Raw genomic sequence first — 22,380 nt, 5'->3', positions numbered from 1 at the left:
TCCCAAAGAATGGATGCCCACTCTGGTCCCTCCCTAATGTGGGATACATTATAGGATGGCAAAGAAGGAACATTTGGGTATTGCACAGAATTTACTGTTGTATGTTATATGGAGGAAGACTAGGTAGGGAAAGGGATGGATATAGATAATTTTGGGAGAAACAAGTGCGGAAAAATAGTGCTAAGTGACATAAAGGGACAGATGAATGTATATGATTTGCTGCTTAGTCTAGATGTCTGACTACACTCTGTGCCTAAACATCTCAGTCTGTTGTATTTTCTCACTTGATTCCTTTCTTATCCTCCCCTGGGCGAGGGATTTTCTATTCTGAGACAAAACAATTTACATACGTGGCAATATACATAGAAAAATATTTCACATAATTTTGTGAATGTATTTGAGTTCCTGTTTTATACAATAAGCTGTATGTAGAAAAAAGCTGAAAGAATAACTACCCAAACCATAGAATAGTAATTGTAAACAGGAAGTAAATACAGAATTGCGAGCATTATACAATGGTAAATATGGAAATTTACACTGAACCCAAAGTTTTATTTCAAAGAAATATAGCCCATATTTCTTCAAACACAAAAATCACCATTCATTAAAACTTAACTTCATATATATATATATATATTTAAAAATAAGATTTACCTTTCTTTTCACAAATTTGTCCCAATAGTTATTTGGAAAAGACCTGAGAATCACAGATGAAGAACATTACATTTTAGACAGTCAAGAGAAGGTGCAGTAGTTACTGAGACATCATTAAAATTACATACTGATTTTGTTTCTAAGAGGTAATTTGTTGCTCTCACCAGTTAGTAATTTTAGTGGTACTTGAATGAAAGTTGCCAAATGGCATGCATCCTACCATGCTAATGTGGCTGAGAAAGAGCAGCTGAGGTGGTAACTGCAGATAGGGTTCTAAAGCAGTTGGATCACACAGTCCCACTGGGTAGTCAGGACTTAAAATATATACCTAAAGGACAGCCTTCAAGAGACACTAAATGACGCAAACTACAGTTCACTCTCAAATTGACTGCAGTAAGCATTCATCACCCTGCTTGCCAAAAGATTTTTTTTCTTTTATGGAACAGAAATAATTTTAAAGCAAAAACCTGGAAATGAGTAAGATTAAGAAGTAATAGTGAAAAATGACATAACAGATGTCTGTAATATTATTTATAACCTTGCTAGAAATATGTCCCTCATAATTATTTCAGACAAGCTGGATGATCAACTACATTTTTGTGGAGATTGAAGAATAATTCTTTGCAAAACTATAAAGAGAAAAACTAGGTAAAAACTCACTGTGTGTTGATTACAAGTCTATCCCACTGTCCCTTAATATCATCTTCTGAAGGCTGTTCAGTTATATACAGCCCATCAAATTCCAATTTCCGTGCCACTTCCTTTTCTCTCTTAAAAATAACCAGTGGAACCTGCAGTTGAAAAAAAAAAAATCAGGAATTATATAAAATACACTGACATGTCTGCAAATCATTCAGAAAAGCTGGCTGTCATGAAAAACTAAGTATGAATACTGAACAAAGCACAAATAGCATTAAAAAATAAAATAAATTAAAAGACTTGGCAGTTGTCTGGAATACTGTGAAGGTATAGAAGCACAAGAACCAAATCAGTTGCAATCATGTAACTAGACAGTGCCACACAGTTGTAAAAAGGTAGCCAAAACCCTTGAAAAGAGATCCTTTAAGCAAAAATAGTTCCCTAGTGCTGCAGAACTATTAGAGCTATCAAGTAAAGAGAGTTTAAGAAAAAATAAATGTTGAATGCTTAGAAATTCTAGTTTCAAAATACACTCATTTGGGATCACACCTTTAGATTGATTGCATTTTGATACTCAGAGGTGTTGGAGACTGCCTTTCATTTGCTAAAGAATTTTTGAGGTTTCACAGTGAGAAGCAAAGCGGTTTCACAGCACAGTGCAATAAAAGATTGGAAGCAGTGAAAAGAAAACTTTTTAAATCACATTTGCACCCCATATACTTGACTTGTGCTCTGTAGTTCTTTGCCAGCAGTTAAGACATCTGAGCAGTAAGGATCAGACTTTACCCTCAACTTTCTTTGATTATCCCGATGACATTCACAAGTACACTAGAAGAAGGAAGATGTAACTCATGGTCTCTACAAAGCAAATTTTTCTTAGAAATGTTTTATCAACATAAAATAAACCCTACTCTTCCCTGGAATTATTTCACATGCCCCAAAAAATTCACACCCTGCATAAGTCACTCTGACTGCATTATTAGTCAAGACTGGACATGAGTATGCTGAAATAATAATAGTAACAGGGAAAGGAAGGGAAGGGAAGGGAAGGGAAGGGAAGGGAAGGGAAGGGAAGGGAAGGGAAGGGAAGGGAAGGGAAGGGAAGGGAAGGGAAGGGAAGGGAAGGGAAGGGAAGGGAAGGGAAGGGAAGGGAAGGGAAGGGAAGGGAAGGGAAGGGAAGGGAAGGGAAGGGAAGGGAAGGGAAGGGAAGGGAAGGGAAGGGAAGGGAAGGGAAGGGAAGGGAAGGGAAGGGAAGGGATGGGAAGGGAAGGGAAGGGAAGGGAAGGGAAGGGAAGGGAAGGGAAGGGAAGGGAAGGGAAGGGAAGGGAAGGGAAGGGAAGGGAAGGGAAGGGAAGGGAAGGGAAGGGAAGGGAAGGGAAGGGAAGGGAAGGGAAGGGAAGGGAAGGGAAGGGAAGGGAAGGGAAGGGAAGGGAAGGGAAGGGAAGGGAAGGGAAGGGAAGGGAAGGGAAGGGAAGGGAAGGGAAGGGAAGGGAAGGGAAGGGAAGGGAAGGGAAGGGAAGGGACCTTCAAGATCATCGTATCCAACCTATTATCCAACCCACCTAATCAACCAAACCATGCAACCAAGCACCCTATCAAGCCTCCTCCTAAACACCTCCAATGATGGTGTTCCTATCTTATTTTCAGACAGCTAACTGGGAAAAATATAGTGGATTTCAAGTAGAACAATCTCCAGCAGCAGACATAGGACTTAGGAAGATTTCTTATTTTGAAAGCAGTATATCTCCAAACACAGAGACTGAAGCCATAATTGGCCATTTCTTCAGGGTTTCAGAATTGGAAAAAAGGCAATTCATTAAGGCAAATAATAACAATAATGTCTTTCCCTTCTACCCAGAGAATAAATGTAGTTTCAAAAAAACCCCCAAAATTTCTGTGTATGTTTCTCTAACAGAACAGTGCTTCTTTACATAGTCCCTGAAGCTGCTTAAGGAAAGATGCTGTGACTTTGGGGGACAGCCTGTCCCCCAAAGGGAAAAAGATCCTGGGAAGGGAATTGGCAGGTCTCATTGACAGGGCTTTAAACTAGTTTCGAAGGGGGAAGGGGCTGAAAATAGTCCCCCCAGGCTGGGGTCTGGGGGTGATAAGCCAGAGCCAGAGGTGAAACCAGCAGCCCGGATGAAGTGCATGTACACTAATGCACGAAGCATGGGTAACAAACAAAAGGACCTGGAGGCCTTGTTGCAGCAGGAAAGTTATGATGTAGTTGCCATCACAGAGACGTGGTGGGATGACTCACATGACTGGAGCGCTGCAATTGATGGCTACAGGCTCTTCAGGAGGGACAGGCAAGGAAGAAGGGGTGGAGGGGTGGCCCTGTACATCAGGAAGGCACTAGATGCCATTGAGATGGAGATTAGGGACGATCGGGTTGAGTGCTTGTGGATAAGAATTAGAGGGAAGGCCAACAGGGCTGACATCCTGGTTGGAGTCTGTTATAGACCACCCAACCAGGAGGAAGATGTTGATGAAGCATTCTATAGGCAGCTTAGGGCTGTCTCAAGATCTCCGGACCTTGTTCTCATGGGCGACTTCAACCTGCCTGACATCTGCTGGGATCTCAGCACAGCAGAGATGAGACAGTCTAGGAGGTTCTTAGAATGCATGGAGGACAGCTTCTTATCCCAGGTGCTGCGAGAGCCTACCAGAGGCAAGGCTATGCTTGACCTCCTCTTCACCAACAGGGAAGGGCTGGTGGGTGATGTGGTGGTCGGAGGGTGTTTGGGGTCCAGTGACCACGAGATAATTGAATTCTCGGATTTTTGGTCAAGCCAAGAGGGGCAGCAAGAAGACCTCCACTCTGGACTTCCGGAGGGCAGACTTCGGGTTACTCAAGGAACTAATTCAGAGGGTTCCTTGGGATAAAGCCCTTAAAAACAAAGGGGTCCAGGAGAACTGGACCTACTTCAAGGAAGAATTGTTGAAGGCTCAGGGACAGGCTGTGCCAATGTGCCGGAAGATGAGTCGCCGGGGCAGACGGCCCGCCTGGATGGTTAATGAACTTTTAATGGAACTAAGGGAAAAAAAGAGGGTGTATCACCTTTGGAAGAAAGGGAAGGCAACCCACGGAATGTTTAAGGATGTTGCTAGGTGTTGTAGGAAGAAAATTAGGGAGGCAAAAGCACATTTGGAGCTTAAACTGGCCTCTACTGTGAAGGACAACAAAAAGTCCTTCTATAAATACATTAATAGCAAGAGGAAGGGAAAGGACAACCTCCACTCCTTGATTGACATGGAGGGAAATGTTGTAACAAAGGATGAGGAAAAGGCAGAGATACTTAACACCTTCTTTGCCTCAATTTTTAGTAGAAGGACAGAACGTCTTCCAGACAGCTGGCCTCCAGAGCTGGCAGAAGGAGCCAGGGAGCTGCACAGTTTCCCTATGTTCCATGAGGAGGTGGTTGAAACTCTCCTTAGAAGTTTGGATCCCCACAAATCCATGGGACCAGATGGGATTCATCCTAGGGTGCTGAGAGAGCTGGCAGATGAGCTGGCCAAGCCGCTCTCCATCATTTTTCAGCAGTCCTGGCTCACTGGCGAGGTCCCAGAGGACTGAAAGCTGGCCAACGTGGTGCCCATCCATAAGAAGGGTTGGTTGGATGAGCCAGGGAATTATAGGCCTGTCAGCCTGACCTCAGTGCCAGGCAAGATCATGGAACAGGTCATCCTGAGTGCAATAACACAGCACTTACACGATGGCCAAGGGATCAGGCCTAGCCAGCATGGATTTGGGAAGGGCAGGTCCTGCCTGACCAACCTGATCTCCTTCTATGATCAGGTGACCCGCCTGGTGGAAGTGGGGAGGCCTGTGGATGTAGTCTACCTGGACCTCAGCAAGGCCTTTGACACCATCCCCCATAGCAAACTCCTGGCCAAGCTGTCAGCCCATGGCTTGGACGGGAGCACACTGCGATGGGTTAGGAACTGGATGGATGGCTGAGCCCAGAGAGTGGTGGTGAATGGTGCCACATCCAGCTGGCGGCCAGCCAGTAGTGATGTGCCCCAGGGATCAGTGCTGGGCCCTGTGCTCTTTAACATCTTTATTGATGATCTGGATGAGGGCATTGAGTCCATCATCAGTAAATTTGCTGATGACACCAAGCTGGGGGCAGGAGTTGATCTGCTGGAGGGTAGAGAGGCTCTGCAGAGAGACCTCGACAGGCTGGACAGATGGGCAGAATCCAACGGCATGAGATTTAACACATCCAAGTGCCGGGTTCTGCACATTGGCCACAACAACCCCATGCAGTGCTACAGGCTGGGGTCAGAGTGGCTGGAGAGCTGCCAGGCAGAGAGGGACCTGGGGGTACTGGTCGATGGTAGGCTGAACATGAGCCTGCAGTGTGCCCAGGCAGCCAAGAGGGCCAATGGCATCCTGGCCTGCATCAAGAACAGTGCGGCCAGCAGGAGCAGGGAGGTCATTCTGCCCTTGTATACTGCACTGGTTAGGCCACACCTCGAGTACTGTGTCCAGTTCTGGGTCCCTCAGTTTAGGAAGGATGTTGACTTGCTGGAACGAGTCCAGAGAAGGGCAACAAAGTTAGTGAGGGGCTTGGAACACAAGCCCTATGAGGAGAGACTGAGGGAGCTGGGGCTGCTTAGCCTGGACAGGAGGAGACTCAGGGGTGACCTTATTGGGTTGGATTGGTTGATGGGTTGGACATGATGATCTTGAAGGTCTCTTCCAACCTGTTTTGGTTTATTCTATTTGTTCCAACTTATACTGCTCAGTGGATAAAAAAAATTGAGAGCTAGAAGAACAAGGAAGAATCAATTTTTCTTACTTTCAAACAGTAATACCCTATGATGCAGAAGAACGAGATGACTGTGTGTAGGATGGCCAAGATACGCAGTGTGGGCTCCATGTAGCCACTGCTTTCTTGCAGGACATAATGCACTGCAATGACCCTCTCATCATCACTTTCCAGGCTGTTCACCTTGGCATCTTCACCAGCAGATAGCACAGGAACTTCCTTTTCTTCTGTTACAGCAGAGGTGGAGACCTGTTTAAATCATTTAATCTTAATATTGCAGCTGCATTTCTTTGACAGGATCTTTACACTACTACAAGCTTAGTGTAACTGACAACAATGATACTAAGGAAGAAATAAATGTGAGGAAAGAATTTTTTGCATAAAACTGCCCACAGAGAATATCTCACAGAGACCCTTTCATTTTGTTACACCAATCAGTGATAGCATATACTTTCTTCCCTTTTTCACTCTCTGTCCCTGGTAGCAAACTTGGGCCATGCTGAATTTTATCACCTCAAATTCAGGAAAGGCCATGACCCTCTCGTAAGAAACCAAATCAACTCCTGACATCCCTCCATGCCTTTGACATGGTCCCCCACAACATCCTGCTTGCCAATAGCAGCCTCCCAGTACCTGAAGGGGGCCTACAGGAAGGCTGGAGAGACTGTTTATAAAGGCCTGCAGTGACAGAACGAGGGGCAACGCCTTCAAACTAGAGAAGGGCAGGTTCAGATTGGATATCAGGAAAAACTTCTTTACCATGAGGGTGGTGGAACACTGAAACAGGTTGCCCAGGGAGGCAGTTGAGGCCCCTTCCCTGGAGATATTCAAGGCAAGGCTCAGTGAGGCCCTGCGAAGCCTGGTCTAGTTGAGGATGCCCTTGCTGACTGCAGAGAGGTCAAACTAGATGACCTTTGGAGGTCCCTTCTAGCCTGGACCAGGACCATTCTATGTTTCTGTGATTCTATGATATAGTCTTTATCAGCAGGGCTCTGCCAGAAGCTGATTTGAGTCTAAAGTCTGTAGATCTACATTAGTGATACTAACAATACTGACAAAGAGTATTAGTGGTATTCTAGACATTCTCCTTTATGAATGTTTTTCATTATATGTCTTGGAAAGTACTGTGTTTGACAAGTTTACCTTGTAGAACAGCAGGATAAAGTTGATGGCAAAAGCAACAAATAATGCCAACATTCTCATGTTGTAAAAGTTTCTTGCAAAATAATTCTGAAAGTAGAAATAGAATATAAATTCATTTTGTCTAACAGTGAAAGCACAATCATTATTAGGCTGTTGCATGGTTTCCCAGATCAGCAAAAGTTCATCTGTGACCTAAGTACCACAAATACAAAGCTTCTTTCACATTATGATGCAATCAAAAAGATTGCAGAAATGTACCTTCTCCCTTCCTGACAATTCAAAAACCTTTCTAGCTTGGATGCTTTAACTCTCACATGACAATTCCTCCATTTTTCATCCCTAACCACAGATGACTATTAGTGAATTATTAAATGGGACTATAAGAAGAAAACTTAAATGAAATTCACATGACTGCTATGTGATTAGCTTAAAAAATTGATACAAGTTTAAACCTAAAACGTACAACATCTAATTCCATATTAAGACCATGACTACAGCTTTGTACTTCTGCTATTGTTCATGTTACAAGTAGGCTGTCCCTACATAATTATATCTACTATATATATAGCCAAATGTATTTCATTTTGCTTTGCATTTCACACCAGCGTCCCAGATGGTGCGCAAAATTTGATATAAAACAAAAATACTAACAAAAGTATGGGCTTTAAATAGTTCTACAGCAAACAGATACATTATACTGATACACTCTCAGATGCAGTTATAGTATTTTAGTTAGCCTTCTTTTCCACAGGTTTTGAGAAGGTTTTTTTAAATAACTTGCTGTTTCACAAAATAAACCATTATATAAATCTGTAACAGATCTGAATCTTAGGCTAAGCATTGCATTTTGAATTCTTTTTTCTAGGAGAGCTTGTAATTTCCTAAAGTAAAGCCTATAGGTTTACAATCTGCTGTGAAAATAATGAACATTTTATTCACATAAAAATGCATGGATGCTTTCAGTGATGGACAGGCGTCATTGAAGGACTGGATTTTGGACAATAATTGTCTTCCTAAGAATTATTATCTTGTCTACTAAGTTATTTGTGTGTTTCTTCTCCCTGACATGCCAGTTAAACCTTCACCTTTATGTCATTTTTATGGATGATGGTGGATAGAAAAATGAGGTTCATCAGATGCAAATTTGTCTTTACATTGGTAGAATAATATGGTAGTACATATCCCTGCCAACAGCTAAACACAGTCTAGAGAACATCTTACAAGAAGCTTCTGTTGATATGCAATAATTTTCTTCCAGAAAGCAGATTCCTGAACTTCTGGTTCTCCATATCTGTGAGTATGAAGTTGTCTTAACTTCTGCTTCCCTTTGTCTTCCTTGGCTTTTTCCTGTTTTTCTCCATCTTCTCCTCTTAGGGCACAAATGAAGGCAAAATAATACGTCAGGTTAATAAAATTGTTTCAGCCCAAAGCAATGGCAAGGGTGACAGTCTTATTGAGTCTACAGATAATTAAGCTTACTGGTTTGGCATCCTGAACTGAGGATGCTAACTGGTAGAGGCAGGAAATCAAAAATCTGCCAACATTATTACCTGACGGTCTGCTTCATAACAATGCTGAAAAATGTCTGCAAGCTGTCAGTTGTATGTCTGCATGAGCGCCTATAGGTGTAAGTGCTTCCCTCCAATCTTGTGCACTTGAACTATCAGGTTCCCAAAAAGGTTGCAGAAAACTTTGGTTGTTCTTGTGTTTACAAGCCAAACTGCAAGTTTTAAATTCTGCATTTCTGCCCACCTGAGGAATTCATAAATACTCATTCCAAAAGGACACTGGAATAAGAAAGCTTGACAGGATTCAATGTGTAATTATTACCATGCTGCCCAAGTACAGAATGTCATAATTCGTGGTCTGCCGTCTCCAAACACATGGTTTAAGGAACTGTGAATTATCTTACATGTTAATTTGACCTGACGGCATGATAGATGAAAGGATCACAGAAGTCCATTTGAAACCAAACCAGAGTCAGAGGCAACTTATGTTACTTCATTAATTTCTCTTTACCTATCTACAAACAGAATAACTGATGTCCCTAAGCTGCTTCTCTTACCAGAATAAATTTGAAAAAACTTTCATCTAAATGTTTGTCTCATGTTAGGAATGGTTTCAGGGCAGCCAATAGTCCAGGGCACTACACTCCTTGCAGGTAATACACATATCACTGCCACTCACGTAGTCAAGTAGAGCACCAGTGAAGCAACCTTCAAAAGTCAGCAAGACTATCCCTCAAAAGTTATACCAGCTGAGTTAGAAATTTGCTGTACTTATTAGGAAGAACAGGTTTTGTTACTAGGTGTTTGCTTGTCTTCCCAGGGGAAGGGTTAAGTATAGGTCTGGAGACTAAGGGATCTACTTATAACAGACAGAAACTCTACACATATCAGAGTTGTACATGTATCAGGAACCATAAAATACAAGGATGGGGTGCCATACCTTTTAGTCGTTAAACCCAAGCATTATTGTTTTGCTTTCTAGTATTTTAATTCTGAGCTAACATTACCCTAAGATTTGAACAATCATTTATCAAATGCTAATCCCTGTTCTTCATGAAGATGCAAGAGTACTCAGTAATGCATTAAAATGACATTGGAATATTGAGATTTTCCAAAATCTAAAATAACTCAAAAAAAAGGCCAAAGTCATAACAAATGAGAGAGTTAATATAGAGTCAGTCTCTACTACTGATGGATAAGTCACCTCTTGAACCTAAGCACTCCTAAAATGTTTCCAAGAGCTTTTCTTATAGCTTTCAGACATGGCAAGAAAAAAATTTTGCATCAAATGCACTCTAAAATAACCTGACATTACGAAGAATGCTACTGGAAGAGGGAAATTAACAAAATCTTGGAGTGATGCTATTTACATGGTATTTTTTTGCACACATGCCTGCATGTGGAAGATGGTTAAAAAAACAACTAAGAGTAGAACATGAATGGACACAAAATTAAAGGCTATAAAGTAAGGACTGGAGTTCAAGTAATACGTACTCTGCTTTTTCGGGCTCGGATTTTGTTTCCTCCTTCTCTTCCTTTTCATCTTCTTTCACCTGCTCCTACAGAAAGTCAGATTAAAAAAAACCATAATAAAAGTCTAACATTCTGCACTCTATACTCTTTTAACTAACTCTATACTTGTATAATAAGGTTTAGACACCTTTTTTAAACTATTAAAACCCTAAGAGAAGTATAACAAAAACATCATGTACTTAACCATGTACTTAGAGAAGGCAATGGGGATCCAAGTTTATGACATTAGAGAGCATAAACACATTAATTATATGCAATTCCTTGACAAACATGTCACAAAAGTCAGAAAAACATAGATGTAAAAGTTTTGCTTCATGATTATACTTAACATAAGAAAGAGAGATACATCAGAAATTAAAGATACAGTTACCTGGATTTTTTCCTGCACCTGAGGCATTGGAACTAAGGATGGAGTACTCAGTAAATCACTCAAACCAGCATTTGGATTGTGAGGGATCAATTTATACTGTCCACCTTCTCGTTTCAAATCCAACCCAAATATATCTGAAAGTAGATCACTCTCATCTGATAAAGTTCTCAGATCTGTTAAGTCTTCTGTAGGCAATGCAGCCTCCGTTGGCTTCCTCTCTCCGTCTTCCCCTTCCCCACGCACTTCATCCTGAGTGGGATCTGGCATATTAGCTAATAGTTCAGCCACCTTGATTTTCTTTGCTCCTTCTACTAGGCTTCCTCCAAGCAGCAAACTGCATATGATGCGAAAGAAACCCCGGACAACACTATAGGCAAAATGTAGTAAGCCCATCAAAATGCTCCAATAGGAAGAAAAGAATGCCATGATCATGTCCTTCATTGTCATTTTCTTCACTTTTTTCATCTGTTTCTTTAGGCTCTTCATGCTGAGCATTTTCATAAGAGTCATTACATTATATTTGAGAGCTACTAATGCTGACTTCATGGTCATGAGAGAGAAGAAACTCATTCTAGGATCCTGTTCCTCAGGCTTATCTTTCTCATTTTCCTCCTTATTTGCTGACCTTTCGTTCAGATCTGACTCAGAGATCTGGGCAGCCAGTTGCATTTCAAAGATGGTATCCTCACAGAAATTAACAAAAAGCTCCATCTTTTCTTTCTCCCCACCTTCATTTACAACATCAAATATAAATTGTCTCTTTGACTCTTTCACCTGAGGTTTCTCCCACTGAGTCCGACTTGACTCACTTATTTCAAAATAAACTCGTTCAATGCGCTTCGCACTGCCCATAATTTCTATGCGTCCAAGGAAAGGCTGAAAGTAATTCAGCACACTTTCTGACAGTTCAAGAAAAGTCTGCAAGCGGGTATCATGGGGCATGTGTTCCGACAGGTTGGTCAGGAGAACAGCAACATTAAAACCAATGTCTTTAGCAGGTTCATGAAATCGTTTCACAAACTCCTCATAGTCCAGAGTCTCATTCTCATCTGTTTCAGCACATGATAGCAGAAACTCAGTTTCTGACTGGGTGTAATGCTTATGGCTTTCCATTGCTTTGTGAAAATCCCTCTTTGAAATTATTCCTTTACCATCAGGGTCATATTCTTTGAATGCGTCAGAGGAAGTCAGATCCTTCAATTTCAAGAACATATCAAAAAACTTCAGAATCATCTCCACATTATTGGATGATTCCACAAGCATATCGACCATCTGCTTGCCAATAGTTCCATTCACAACATTACCTAGATGTGATGACATGAAGTTAGAGATACCAATGACAACAGATGTTTGGCAAAGTACAATTATGACTAGCAAAACCCTCAAACAGTAAGAATCAAAAACTATTGGCAAACACACTCACATGAGAAATCTAGCTGTAAAATCAGATACCTTTTACTAACATCACTATCCTATGACATAAGTGACAAAGCATTTGTCCTTACAGAAAGGAAGACTTAGGAAGCCCTACAGAGAGAGGTCTATTACATTTAATACAGTACTAAACATCAGACAGCATACTGTGAATTTTGCTATAGTGCAACACAGACAGAACTAGTGTCACACTAGTTAGGATGAGTAGCTCAGTAGGCTACACATGAAGCACAGCCTACAATACTAAGTACTTTCCTTCTCAGTGACCCTCTATGAGCAGAGCAGTACATGCTACATGCAATCCATGCTACACCACAACCTGTGCTGCATTTATTGCCCTGCCTGTTTTCCCAAGATAATAAATATGATAGGGTACATGCAAGAAGCAAAACCTGAAACTACATCTTTGGATCATCTATGTAATATGTCTGGTTAGTCTGGTATTGGAAGCACCAATACAATACCGTAAAGGGTTAAATACGTAGTATTTCTTGACAGTGATCACATGCTCTGGGGAATCATAATTTTGGGTACTAGCTATAAATGACCATGACCCTAGTCACTAGATTTATCAAAGCCTATTCCTTTTTGGTAATATCACTAACAAAGTAAAAAGCACTATAGTAAAGTTGTTCATGGAAACAAAGTAAAACTTCTGCTAGATCTGGATTTTACACAGTTCTGACATTCAGAATTAATATAGACTGTATCAACTACACCATATAAATCTCCCATTCACTTTAAGGCCTAACAATCCTCACAATAGGGTCATGAAAATTAAAAATTCAAAGGAAAATGGAGCATTATTTCTCACATGAACAAAATCACAAAAGGCAAAAACTTTGCTAGAACAGTTGTGAGACAGGATTTCAAATTAAATTTTGACTACCTTCCAGCATAGACAGCAACATGACAACCATATCCTTCTGAAGATCCATTAGTTCTTTCAGTAATTCAATTTGACTGGAATCCTAAATAATTAACAAAATATATAAAATAATTTTTAAAAAAGCTATTGAATTCTTTGAGATTTATACATACACATGCATATTTCACCCTCTAAAATCGACTTAGAAATTATCCAGTACTGTCAAAGCTGGCAATGCAGTGAAAATACATTGAACTGCTTGATTCTTGACAGTACATTCAGAGGATCAAACATTTACAAGATCATATGTATAGAAAACTAAAGTGAAAATTAAAGGTGATGAAAGAAATTGAAAATTCTCAGATGAGCATTCTGCAGTATTTCATGCCGGCTAAAATATTGTCGCTGGCAGTGTAGTCAAGTTTACAGCTACCAAAATTTGTAAAAACATTAACAGAATCACATAGAGCTCAATGTGCAACATGACCCAAAGTGAAGTGACTCCATTATTCTACTTTTAAGGCCAGGCTGGATGCGGCTCTGAGAAACCTGATCTACTGTGAGAGGTCCCTGCCCATGGCAGGGGGCTGGAACTAAATGATCTTTGAGGTCCCTTCCAACCCTAACAATTCTATGATTCTAGGACATTGAAAATTTTTTTGGAGAAAACAAAATAATTGAAATAAAATGTCAAACTATTTATTAATAAAGTTACATTAGTATATCCCTAATTAGACATGATTTTAATTCTATTATCCAGGTTTTATCTGATTTGGCTTATAAATTTTACTATTTTGCTTGCCAGTGATTTCAACCTGGAATGTGTTCTGGATAGAATCATAGAATCAATAAGGTTGGAAAAGACCTCAGAGATCATCAAGGCCAACCTATCACCCAACATCTCATGACTAACTCAACCATGGCACCAAGTGCCACGTCCAATCCTTTTTTGAACACCTCCAGGGATGGTGACTCCACCACTTCCTTGGGCAGCTCATTCCAACAGCAAATAACTCCTTCTGTGAAGAACTTTCTCCTCATCTCGAGCATAAACTTCCCCTGGCACAGCCTGAAACTGTGTCCTCTTGTTCTGGTGCTGGTTGCCTGGGAGAAGAGACCAAACCCCACACGTCTACAACTTCCTTTCAGGTAGTTGTAGAGAGCAATAAGGTCTCCCCTGAACCTTCTCTTCTCCAGGCTAAACAACCCCAGCTCCCTCAGCCTCTAATTAATTTCTTCCTCAGTGCATCATGCTGTTGATAAGGCATACTTCAGCATTGCTGGACTTCAGTGATTGGTACAATAAACTCAAGGTACGCTGTGGCAGTTTGGCTCTTGGCTGAAAACAGCCCAAGGTTAAAATAACAGTTTCCAAGTGATTCATCTTGCAAGTTTTCATTATAATTCTTCTTACTTCAAAAGCTGCTTACAACTTGCATGACCTTTATTTCATAGTTTCATAGTTTCATTCAGGGTTGGAAGGCACCACAAGGATCATCTAGTTCCAACCCCCCTGCCATGGGCAGGGGCACCCCACACTAGATCAGGCTGGCCAGAGCCTCATCCAGCCTGGTCTTAAACACCCCCAGGGACGGGGCCTTGACCACCTCCCTGGACAACCCATTCCAGGGTCTCACCACTCTCATGGTGAAGAACCTCCTCCTCACATCCAGCCTGAATCTCCCCAACTCCAGCTTCATTCCATTCCCCCTAGTCCTATCACTACCTGAGATCCTGAGTAGTCCTTCCCCAGCCTTCCTGTAGGCCCCCTTCAGATACTGCAAGGCCACAATTAGGTCACCTCGGAGCCTTCTCTTCTGCAGACTGAACAGCCCCAACTCCTTCAGTCTGTCCTCATAGGAGAGGTGCTCCAGCCCTCTGATCATCCTTGTGGCCCTTCTCTGGACACGCTCCAGCACCTCCACATCCCTCTTGTAATAGGGGCTCCAGAACTGGACACAGTACTCCAGGTGGGGTCTCACCAGGGCTGAGTAGAGGGGGAGGATCACCTCCCTCGACCTGCTAGCCACACTTCTCCTGATGCAGCCCAGGATCTGATTGGCTTTGCGGGCTGCAAGAGCACACTGAGAGCTCATGTTGAGCTTTTTGTCCACCAGCACCCCCAAGTCTCTCTCCTCAGGGCTGCTTTCCAGCCAGTCACTGCCCAGCCTGTATTTGTGCCTGGGATTGCCTCAACCCAGATGCAGGACCCTGCACTTGCTCTTATTGAACTTCATGAGGTTGGCTTGTGCCCACCTCTCCAGCCTGTCCAGGTCCCTCTGGATGGCCTCCCTTCCCTCCAGTGTGTCTGCTGCACCACACAGCTTGGTGTCATCAGCAAACTTGCTGAGGGTGCACTCAATGCCACTGTCCATGTCCCCCACAAAGATGTTGAATAAGACAGGTCCCAGGACTGATCCCTGAGGGACTCCGCTTGTCACTGGCCTCCACTGGGACATGGAGCCATTGACAGCCACTCTTTGGGTGCGGCCATCAAGCCAGTTCCTTATCCATCTAGTGGTCCACCCATCAAACCCATGTGTCACCAGTTTGGAGACCAGGATGTGGTGCAGGACAGTGTCGAAGGCTTTGCTCAGGTCCAGGTAAATGACATCAGTTGCTCACCCTTCATCTATTAATTTTGTCACCTGCTCATAGAAGGCCACCAGGTTGGTCAGGCAGGATTTGTCCTTGGCAAAGCCATGCTGACTGTTCCCAATCACCTCTTCACTATTCTTTTGAGCGAGTAGTGACTCCAGGAGGATCTGCTCCATGATCTTTCCAGGCACAGAGGTGAGACTGACTGGCCTGGAGTTCCCTGGTTCCTCCTTCTTACCCTTTTTGAAGATGGGGGCAATGTTTCCCCTTTTCCAGTCTGTGGGGACTTCACCAGATTGCCATGACTTTTGAAATATAATAGAGAGGGGTTTAGCAACCTCATCTGCCAGTTCTCTCAGTACCCGTGGGTGTATCCCGTCGGGTCCCATGGACTTGAACACTTTCAGGTTCTTCAGGTGATCACGAACCTGATCTGCACTTACAATGGGCAGTTCTTCCTCCCCGTCCCTGGCTTTGACTTCCATAACATCAGGAGTGTGGCTAGAGGCCCTTGCAGTGAAGACTGAGGTAAAGAAGTTATTAAGTACCTCAGCCTTTTCCTCATAACTGAAAGTTATTTTCATTTTCTGTCTTACAGAGATTTTTTTTAAAAAGTATTGCCAGTATCACCTTGTAGCTTCCTAGAGCAAGAATAAAGAACTGTTGTGGTTTAAGGATTAACAGGTGGGCAGGTGGGAGTCACCCAACCCCAGAGGGAGTCCCTGGGTCATGTTATTCCCTCCCCTTTCCTGCCTGTTCTCTATTTAAGGGGGCAGGAAGTGCTAGCAAACTCTCACGCCTTTTGCATTCCTGTCTGGTAGGGAACTGTTTGCTGGGTCAGAGCTGCTTGTGCAGTCAGGGCTGCTTCCATGTGTTGGGACCTGCATCCATGTGCTGTGGGGGAATCCATTGCCATCCCCACTCAGGGTTTGTATAGAACTCTATATATTCCTTTCCTCAATTTCCCTGTATATCCCATTTCCCTAAATATCTTTTATTAAAAGATATTTGTTAAAATTTGTTAAAATTATTCTCTTAACTTCCAATGCTGTGCAAGTCTTTTGGTTTAGCCCTTACCCTGCCCTGCCTATCTTTTCCCTGAGGGAAGAGAGGGAGGGTAATCTAAAATTTGTCCCAGGAGGGTTTTGCCCTGAAAACCTTAAATGGCAACAAGAAGGGAAAAAAAACCCCAAAACCAACAAAAAAACCACAAAACAAAACCAACAAAAAAAACAACCACCAAGACAATGATTTTGTTTTGTTCTTATTTAAATCTTGTTTCACATATTCTTCAAAAACGTTCTGTAAAATCCCACTTTAAAACAAACCCCAAATACTTAGCCCAAGCAGGCTCCTCTTGCAAAAAACATACAGCGCGTCAACAATCCATTGAACCCCATTCTACACCTTTAAAAATGAATATTTCAATAGAATCTAAAAAGCTTATTAACACATTCTTGTAACAAATATAAATAAAACAAGAGTCCATGTCTACCCTGTTTTTTCCCCAAGGCTCTAGTGGTCCCCTGTAGGAGCTCCCAAAAGCCAAGATCTTAAGCTCCATGTAAGAGAAAGACATCATACACTTGGAGTAGACTGTGTTTCTGTCATGTCTCAGAAGAGCATAACTCACTCCTCATGCTGCAATGGAGTGAGTGCAAAGCTTCTTGGTTCTCTCTGAAGTGGCAGGGTGAATATTATTATTTTCTAAATGAAGTAATTAAAAGAAGCTATGAAGCCACTCCAGGCACAGCTGGGCCTATAAACTTGCCATTACTGTAAAAACAAATGTTGCTAATAGCCACATCATATTTCTCAGTCAATATATAGCTGTTGTGTCTTTGACTTGCTGTCAATAACTCATTAGATACCACTTTCCACGTTGCTTTAGTGGCGCAGGAAGAAAGCACAATAGCCACCATTGTGACGTATCCAAGCTGACTATTTTTTCAATTCTTAACAAAAGTATTTCAAACCCAGAATAGTATCTACAGGCATTTATAAATACACTTGAGTAGAAATTCAATGCATCAATATTGACAAATAGGTTTCACTGTGCTGCCATTTGCTAGAAAAAGATGTCTATTCACCTATAGAGGATGAGAAGCTCACATGTAGCCCAAAGTCCACAAATCTAAGCAATCAGCGTACTTTCAGCCATGAAGTCCCAAGGGCACAGAGGAAAAATTATTTGAGCAATACTACTACTCTAATTTATGTAAAGAATACTTACACAGATACATTTGGAGACAAATAATGGTATCTCAAAAAAAAAAAAAAAAAAAAAAGATACCTGAGACAGCTTCATCTGCATGTGGGCAAACACATGAAGAAAACCAACAACAGCGTCCCACAGCCTGCTGTGTGCCAGACTTTGCTGATTACCAGTACATGGCCCCTATTGTTTATCCAACAAGAAAAAGACAAGAAAAAAGCAGTTTATTTGTAAGAAACTCAACATAAACAGGAAGGAGTCTACACAGACAGTACATAGATTAGGGCTGTCCTTCAGAAACTGCTATGAAAAATTAAAGATATATAAAATTACCTATTTAATAATGCCACTAACAGTAAACAATGCATATCTCTAATAACCATTCTGCCTCTGTTTCAGCCAAGTCCCAGTTTACTAATTCAGAACCACAAAAGTACATCTGCTTGTAACTGAAATCCACAACTGCTAAAGAGGTACTAGTCTTCCCTATGTAGTCCTATAGTGCAGGAATATCTTTATGGAAGGCTAATGCAAAATTTGCATTAGGAATTAGAGAATTAGACTATTGGATTATTCTTAGTATGTTCTAGCTGGTGTAGAACTCAGTGCTAAAGGATATTCTTCCAAAAAAATCAGCTTCTGGGAAAAAAAAAAAAATTGAATAGAAAAATCTTTCAAAGCCTCAAAGGATAGAAAATAAAATATTTAACCAGCTAATAATACCACCTGTGAATTGCCAAATGTGTATACACTAGACATACATGTATATAAAACTGTTTTCACAACAATGATTTTCATCCAAATATAAGCAACAGACTCCTAACAGTATGAGATGGTCTCTAACCTGCTTGTTACTGTAATATTATTGACTTATTTACATGAGGATTTAGTTAAGAACTAAATTACACTGAATTCCAAACATAACATAGAATTACTGCACTGTTTTTTTGACAGAATTGTGCTGTCTCATTTACTGCACTCCACCCAAAGTACATATCCACAATTCTCAAATGCATTAAAACAGTCTTATTCCTGACAGTCTTACACAATCTAAAGTTCTATTGACTAGATATCAACTGTGTTTTGCATTGACCTTAGCTTCTCAATGAATCAAAAGTGAAGACTTTAAAGTGGGTAATGCTACTGCAGTCTAGGCTGAACGAAAACAAAAGAAAGAAAAATAAAACCTTCATCTTGCATATGACCAAAGGAAGATGATTTACTAATACCTGTAAATTTGACTAAATTGCAAAGATTCCAGAAGAGTTGTGGCAACTGTATTTCCAAAGTTCACTTCCTACTTAAAACAATGTGCTAAAATAATGTTGAATCATAAATGCATCTCTATTTTATGCCTATGTTATATCTAGTTACACTTCATCTTTGTGCCAAAAATATGATTAATTTTCTTTCAAATTTATAAAATTCCAATGAAACTAATTTACCTGGATATATTCTGTAAGAGTATTGAAAACTTGTTTTGCAACCTGGATGGCTTTGGAAAAATTTCGTTGTCCTTGCTCATCAATAACATCCTTCCCAGAATAGTACCAATAGAAATCACTAATTGATTCCTAAAAAAAAATACAAACACTTGTCAGAAGCACAAAGAGATAATGTAATCAAAGTGCCTTTAGCTGATTATTCGTAGAACAGAACAGAACAGAACAGAACAGAATAGAATAGAATAGAATAGAATAGAATAGAATAGAATAGAATAGAATAGAATAGAATAGAAATAACCAGGTTGGAAAAGACCTTCGAGACCATGAAGTCCAACCTATCACCCAACACCATCTAATCAACTAAACCATGGCACCAAACGTCCTATCCAGTCTCTTTTTAAACACCTCCAGTGATGGTGACTCCACCACCTCCCTGGGCAGCCCATTCCAATGGCCAATCACTCTATCTGTGAAGAACTTCCTAACATCCAGCCTAAACCTCCCCTGGCGCAGCTTGAGACTGTGTCCTAAAGATAAGAAAAATAACACTAAGAAACATTATAGTTCTGAAAATTGTTTAGCTTATTAAGTTTTTAAATGAGCCCCCCACAATGATTTCAAGTATTGCTCCACGAATTGTAGTTTCATCTCAAGAGAATCAAGAGGAAAATAAATAAAATTAAATAAATAACTTCAAAAACCCCACAGCAAACCTCAAAATGAAATAAAATTAAAATAAATTGGATCTTTAGATATCTGCTTTTAGAAATATAACTGTCTGCATTCTGAAAAGGAGTATAAGTATATAAGTTAACTTACCTGAACTCTTAGTAAGTAATCCACAGTAGAAATGATAATATTAACAGTTGTATTGTTACCAGTCTGAGTTCTCAGGTAATTCTGAAAATCTAAAAAGTCAGATAAAAGTTTAACTTACATTTTTTAAGTGCTAAAGACTTACAAAACAACTCCTGCAGATTAAATTAATTAATTGTAAACTTTTTTTTTAACACACCCACCCACCCATAAACCATTTTAGGACTTGCAGCATTTTACTGCAGGGATCACATAGCAGTGAACTTCTGGTGTTGAATTAACTGCTTTCTTGGTAGAATTTAAAATTGGTCTTACTGTCACCCCACTTATCTTTTTATCTCTAGAACTCCATCAGTATCCACATAATTATGCCTACTAAAGCATACATATACCTTCCCTTACATTTTTCTCTCTGCATCTTCACTGTCTGGATGTCAGAAACCATGTCCTGTATGAATTCACCTTTCCTAGTATGTCAAGATCCAAACTGATACATTTTAGAAAGCATTATCTTTTCTATAAAGTTAAATATGATAATTTAAAATAAAAATAAAAAATGTGGCAATTTGATCCCACATAAAATTTTTCTTTTTGTGTCTAGTCTAGCAGCTGTATCACTTTTTGTACAGTCTGCCAAACCTTCAGCAATTAAAAGCTTTTACCATTAGTCACCAACATCTTGGCTTAGCTGACTGGCAGACTGCCCACAAACCTGAATTATGTCCTTCACAAAGTAATTGAAGGAAGCGGAAGAGGTCACAGGTGAACTCATCATCCTGCATCACCTTTTCTCCTGCAGAAAGGCCAGATGGAAGCAGGTTATCACAGGCTCACAAGTAACACCCTGCAGCCCCTGAAGAAAATCTCCACATTTAAATTTAATAGAGCAGGGAGGAGAAAACTTATAAACATCGAGCTGTCTGAAGCACATATAGTGTGCCTGGTAGATAGTTATTTGATTTAAAAACAAAACAAAAACTATGAAACTTTGGATTTATAAATATGGCAGCATGAGCTTGGCAACATTTTACAAATAATCCATGATTTACATGTTTGTTTGACTTTGCTGGGCATAAATGTTGGGCTACATACGAAGGTTAGTATTGGATTAATTTGGTTTCTATTCATCACAAAACAATGTACTTAAAAATATAGAAGAAGATTTATTCAAATAGTCATTAAAATAATTCCTTACATAAACTATTAGGTTTTAACATACTATAAAATAACTCATGAATTTTACAGCTATGTGCATTCCCAAGAATTGTTTAGGTTGAAATGTTTGAGGATTTAGTACCTATCTGCTGCTGACACAAATTGGATGTTGGGCACTGGTCTTCCTTGACAAAATAAAGTAATAAATTTATGATGAACTAGAGCAAATATCAAAGGGCTTTACTGAATTGGCTCCAAATGTATAAATCTTCAAATTATTCTCTTGATTTTTCACAGAAATAGTATACTAAGAGGCCCCCAATTAATGAAGTAGTATTTCAGTTACATCATACATACAGATAACTTAGTATACTGACATTTGAGAAGGAGAAAACAACCATTTGCCCAGGAAAACAATCAGATCTGAGGAAAATGTAGAAAAGCTAGTAAAATGACAGAGGAGCATAACACAGGTGTTCAAAACAATAAAGACCACCCATTGAAAGTAAGGAGATTCCATTTAGAACTTTGGAAAAGTATTTTAAATGTGCATAGCAACAAAAATGGAAGCCATAAAAACTTCTGCTTTTTAAGAATCACTTGAACATGTGGCCAAGTGCTATTTGTAGATAACAAAAGGAAAGAAGATAAAAATATAAGTGAACTTCAAGATAGTTTGGAAGTTGATTTTTTTTTTTAAAATGGGGATATATTTTAGCCTTTTATTGGACTTCAAAATCCCATGTCTACATAGAAAATATTTTACTGTGTGGTCAGAAAGAAACTAGAAGACTGAGTAAATGATTTCAAATTAAAATGATAAAAAGCTTCTTTCAAAAATGGTATAGACAATGATAATTACATTTACAATTATGGACATACTGCTATAGGAATAACTAATTATAACATCTACATTTAGATTAGAAAATAGATAATAACATTATGACAGCTGAATTGTAAACAATACTTAGTACAATTTGGAATATATATAAACACAAACATGATCAGAAATTGAACTTCATAAAGTCATGAATGTGTACAAGTTGAAGCTAACGGGCGTATCAACCCACAGCCTGTGAATTTAAAGTAAGAAGCTTCAGTACAAAGGGAGGATTCAAAAGCAAAAACATTCTGAAAACTAATATGTTGCTATCATGACATAATGTTTGGTATTAAGTGCTCACATCACCAAAGCATAGGCCAAGGCATGGGGAAAGACAAAATGCT

General features: G+C 40.2%; 1 protein-coding gene across 6 annotated transcripts in view; it reads right to left on the bottom strand.

The window, feature by feature from the left end:
* The window catches only part of RYR2 (ryanodine receptor 2), a 405,629-nt gene that overhangs the window by 22,216 nt on the left and 361,033 nt on the right, over nucleotides 1-22,380 (bottom strand). For all 6 annotated transcript variants that reach the window (XM_068155143.1, XM_068155152.1, XM_068155161.1 and 3 more), the window contains 12 exons: nucleotides 20,711-20,791; nucleotides 20,002-20,090; nucleotides 19,183-19,311; nucleotides 17,816-17,920; nucleotides 12,946-13,027; nucleotides 10,623-11,926; nucleotides 10,214-10,278; nucleotides 8,433-8,580; nucleotides 7,212-7,298; nucleotides 6,099-6,317; nucleotides 1,315-1,445; nucleotides 655-697 (listed from right to left, as the gene is read on the bottom strand). In XM_068155143.1, coding sequence (XP_068011244.1) covers nucleotides 655-697; nucleotides 1,315-1,445; nucleotides 6,099-6,317; nucleotides 7,212-7,298; nucleotides 8,433-8,580; nucleotides 10,214-10,278; nucleotides 10,623-11,926; nucleotides 12,946-13,027; nucleotides 17,816-17,920; nucleotides 19,183-19,311; nucleotides 20,002-20,090; nucleotides 20,711-20,791 — 2,483 coding nt within the window. The remainder of the gene's footprint in view (nucleotides 1-654; nucleotides 698-1,314; nucleotides 1,446-6,098; nucleotides 6,318-7,211; nucleotides 7,299-8,432; nucleotides 8,581-10,213; nucleotides 10,279-10,622; nucleotides 11,927-12,945; nucleotides 13,028-17,815; nucleotides 17,921-19,182; nucleotides 19,312-20,001; nucleotides 20,091-20,710; nucleotides 20,792-22,380) is intronic.

This window comes from Melanerpes formicivorus, unplaced genomic scaffold (genome assembly GCF_026170545.1).
Source record: "Melanerpes formicivorus ecotype bairdi unplaced genomic scaffold, bMelFor1.0.p_v2 SCAF_2, whole genome shotgun sequence".
In the NCBI taxonomy this organism is placed as follows: Eukaryota; Metazoa; Chordata; class Aves; order Piciformes; family Picidae; genus Melanerpes; species Melanerpes formicivorus.
This window is presented reverse-complemented; position numbering and strand designations above follow the sequence as displayed.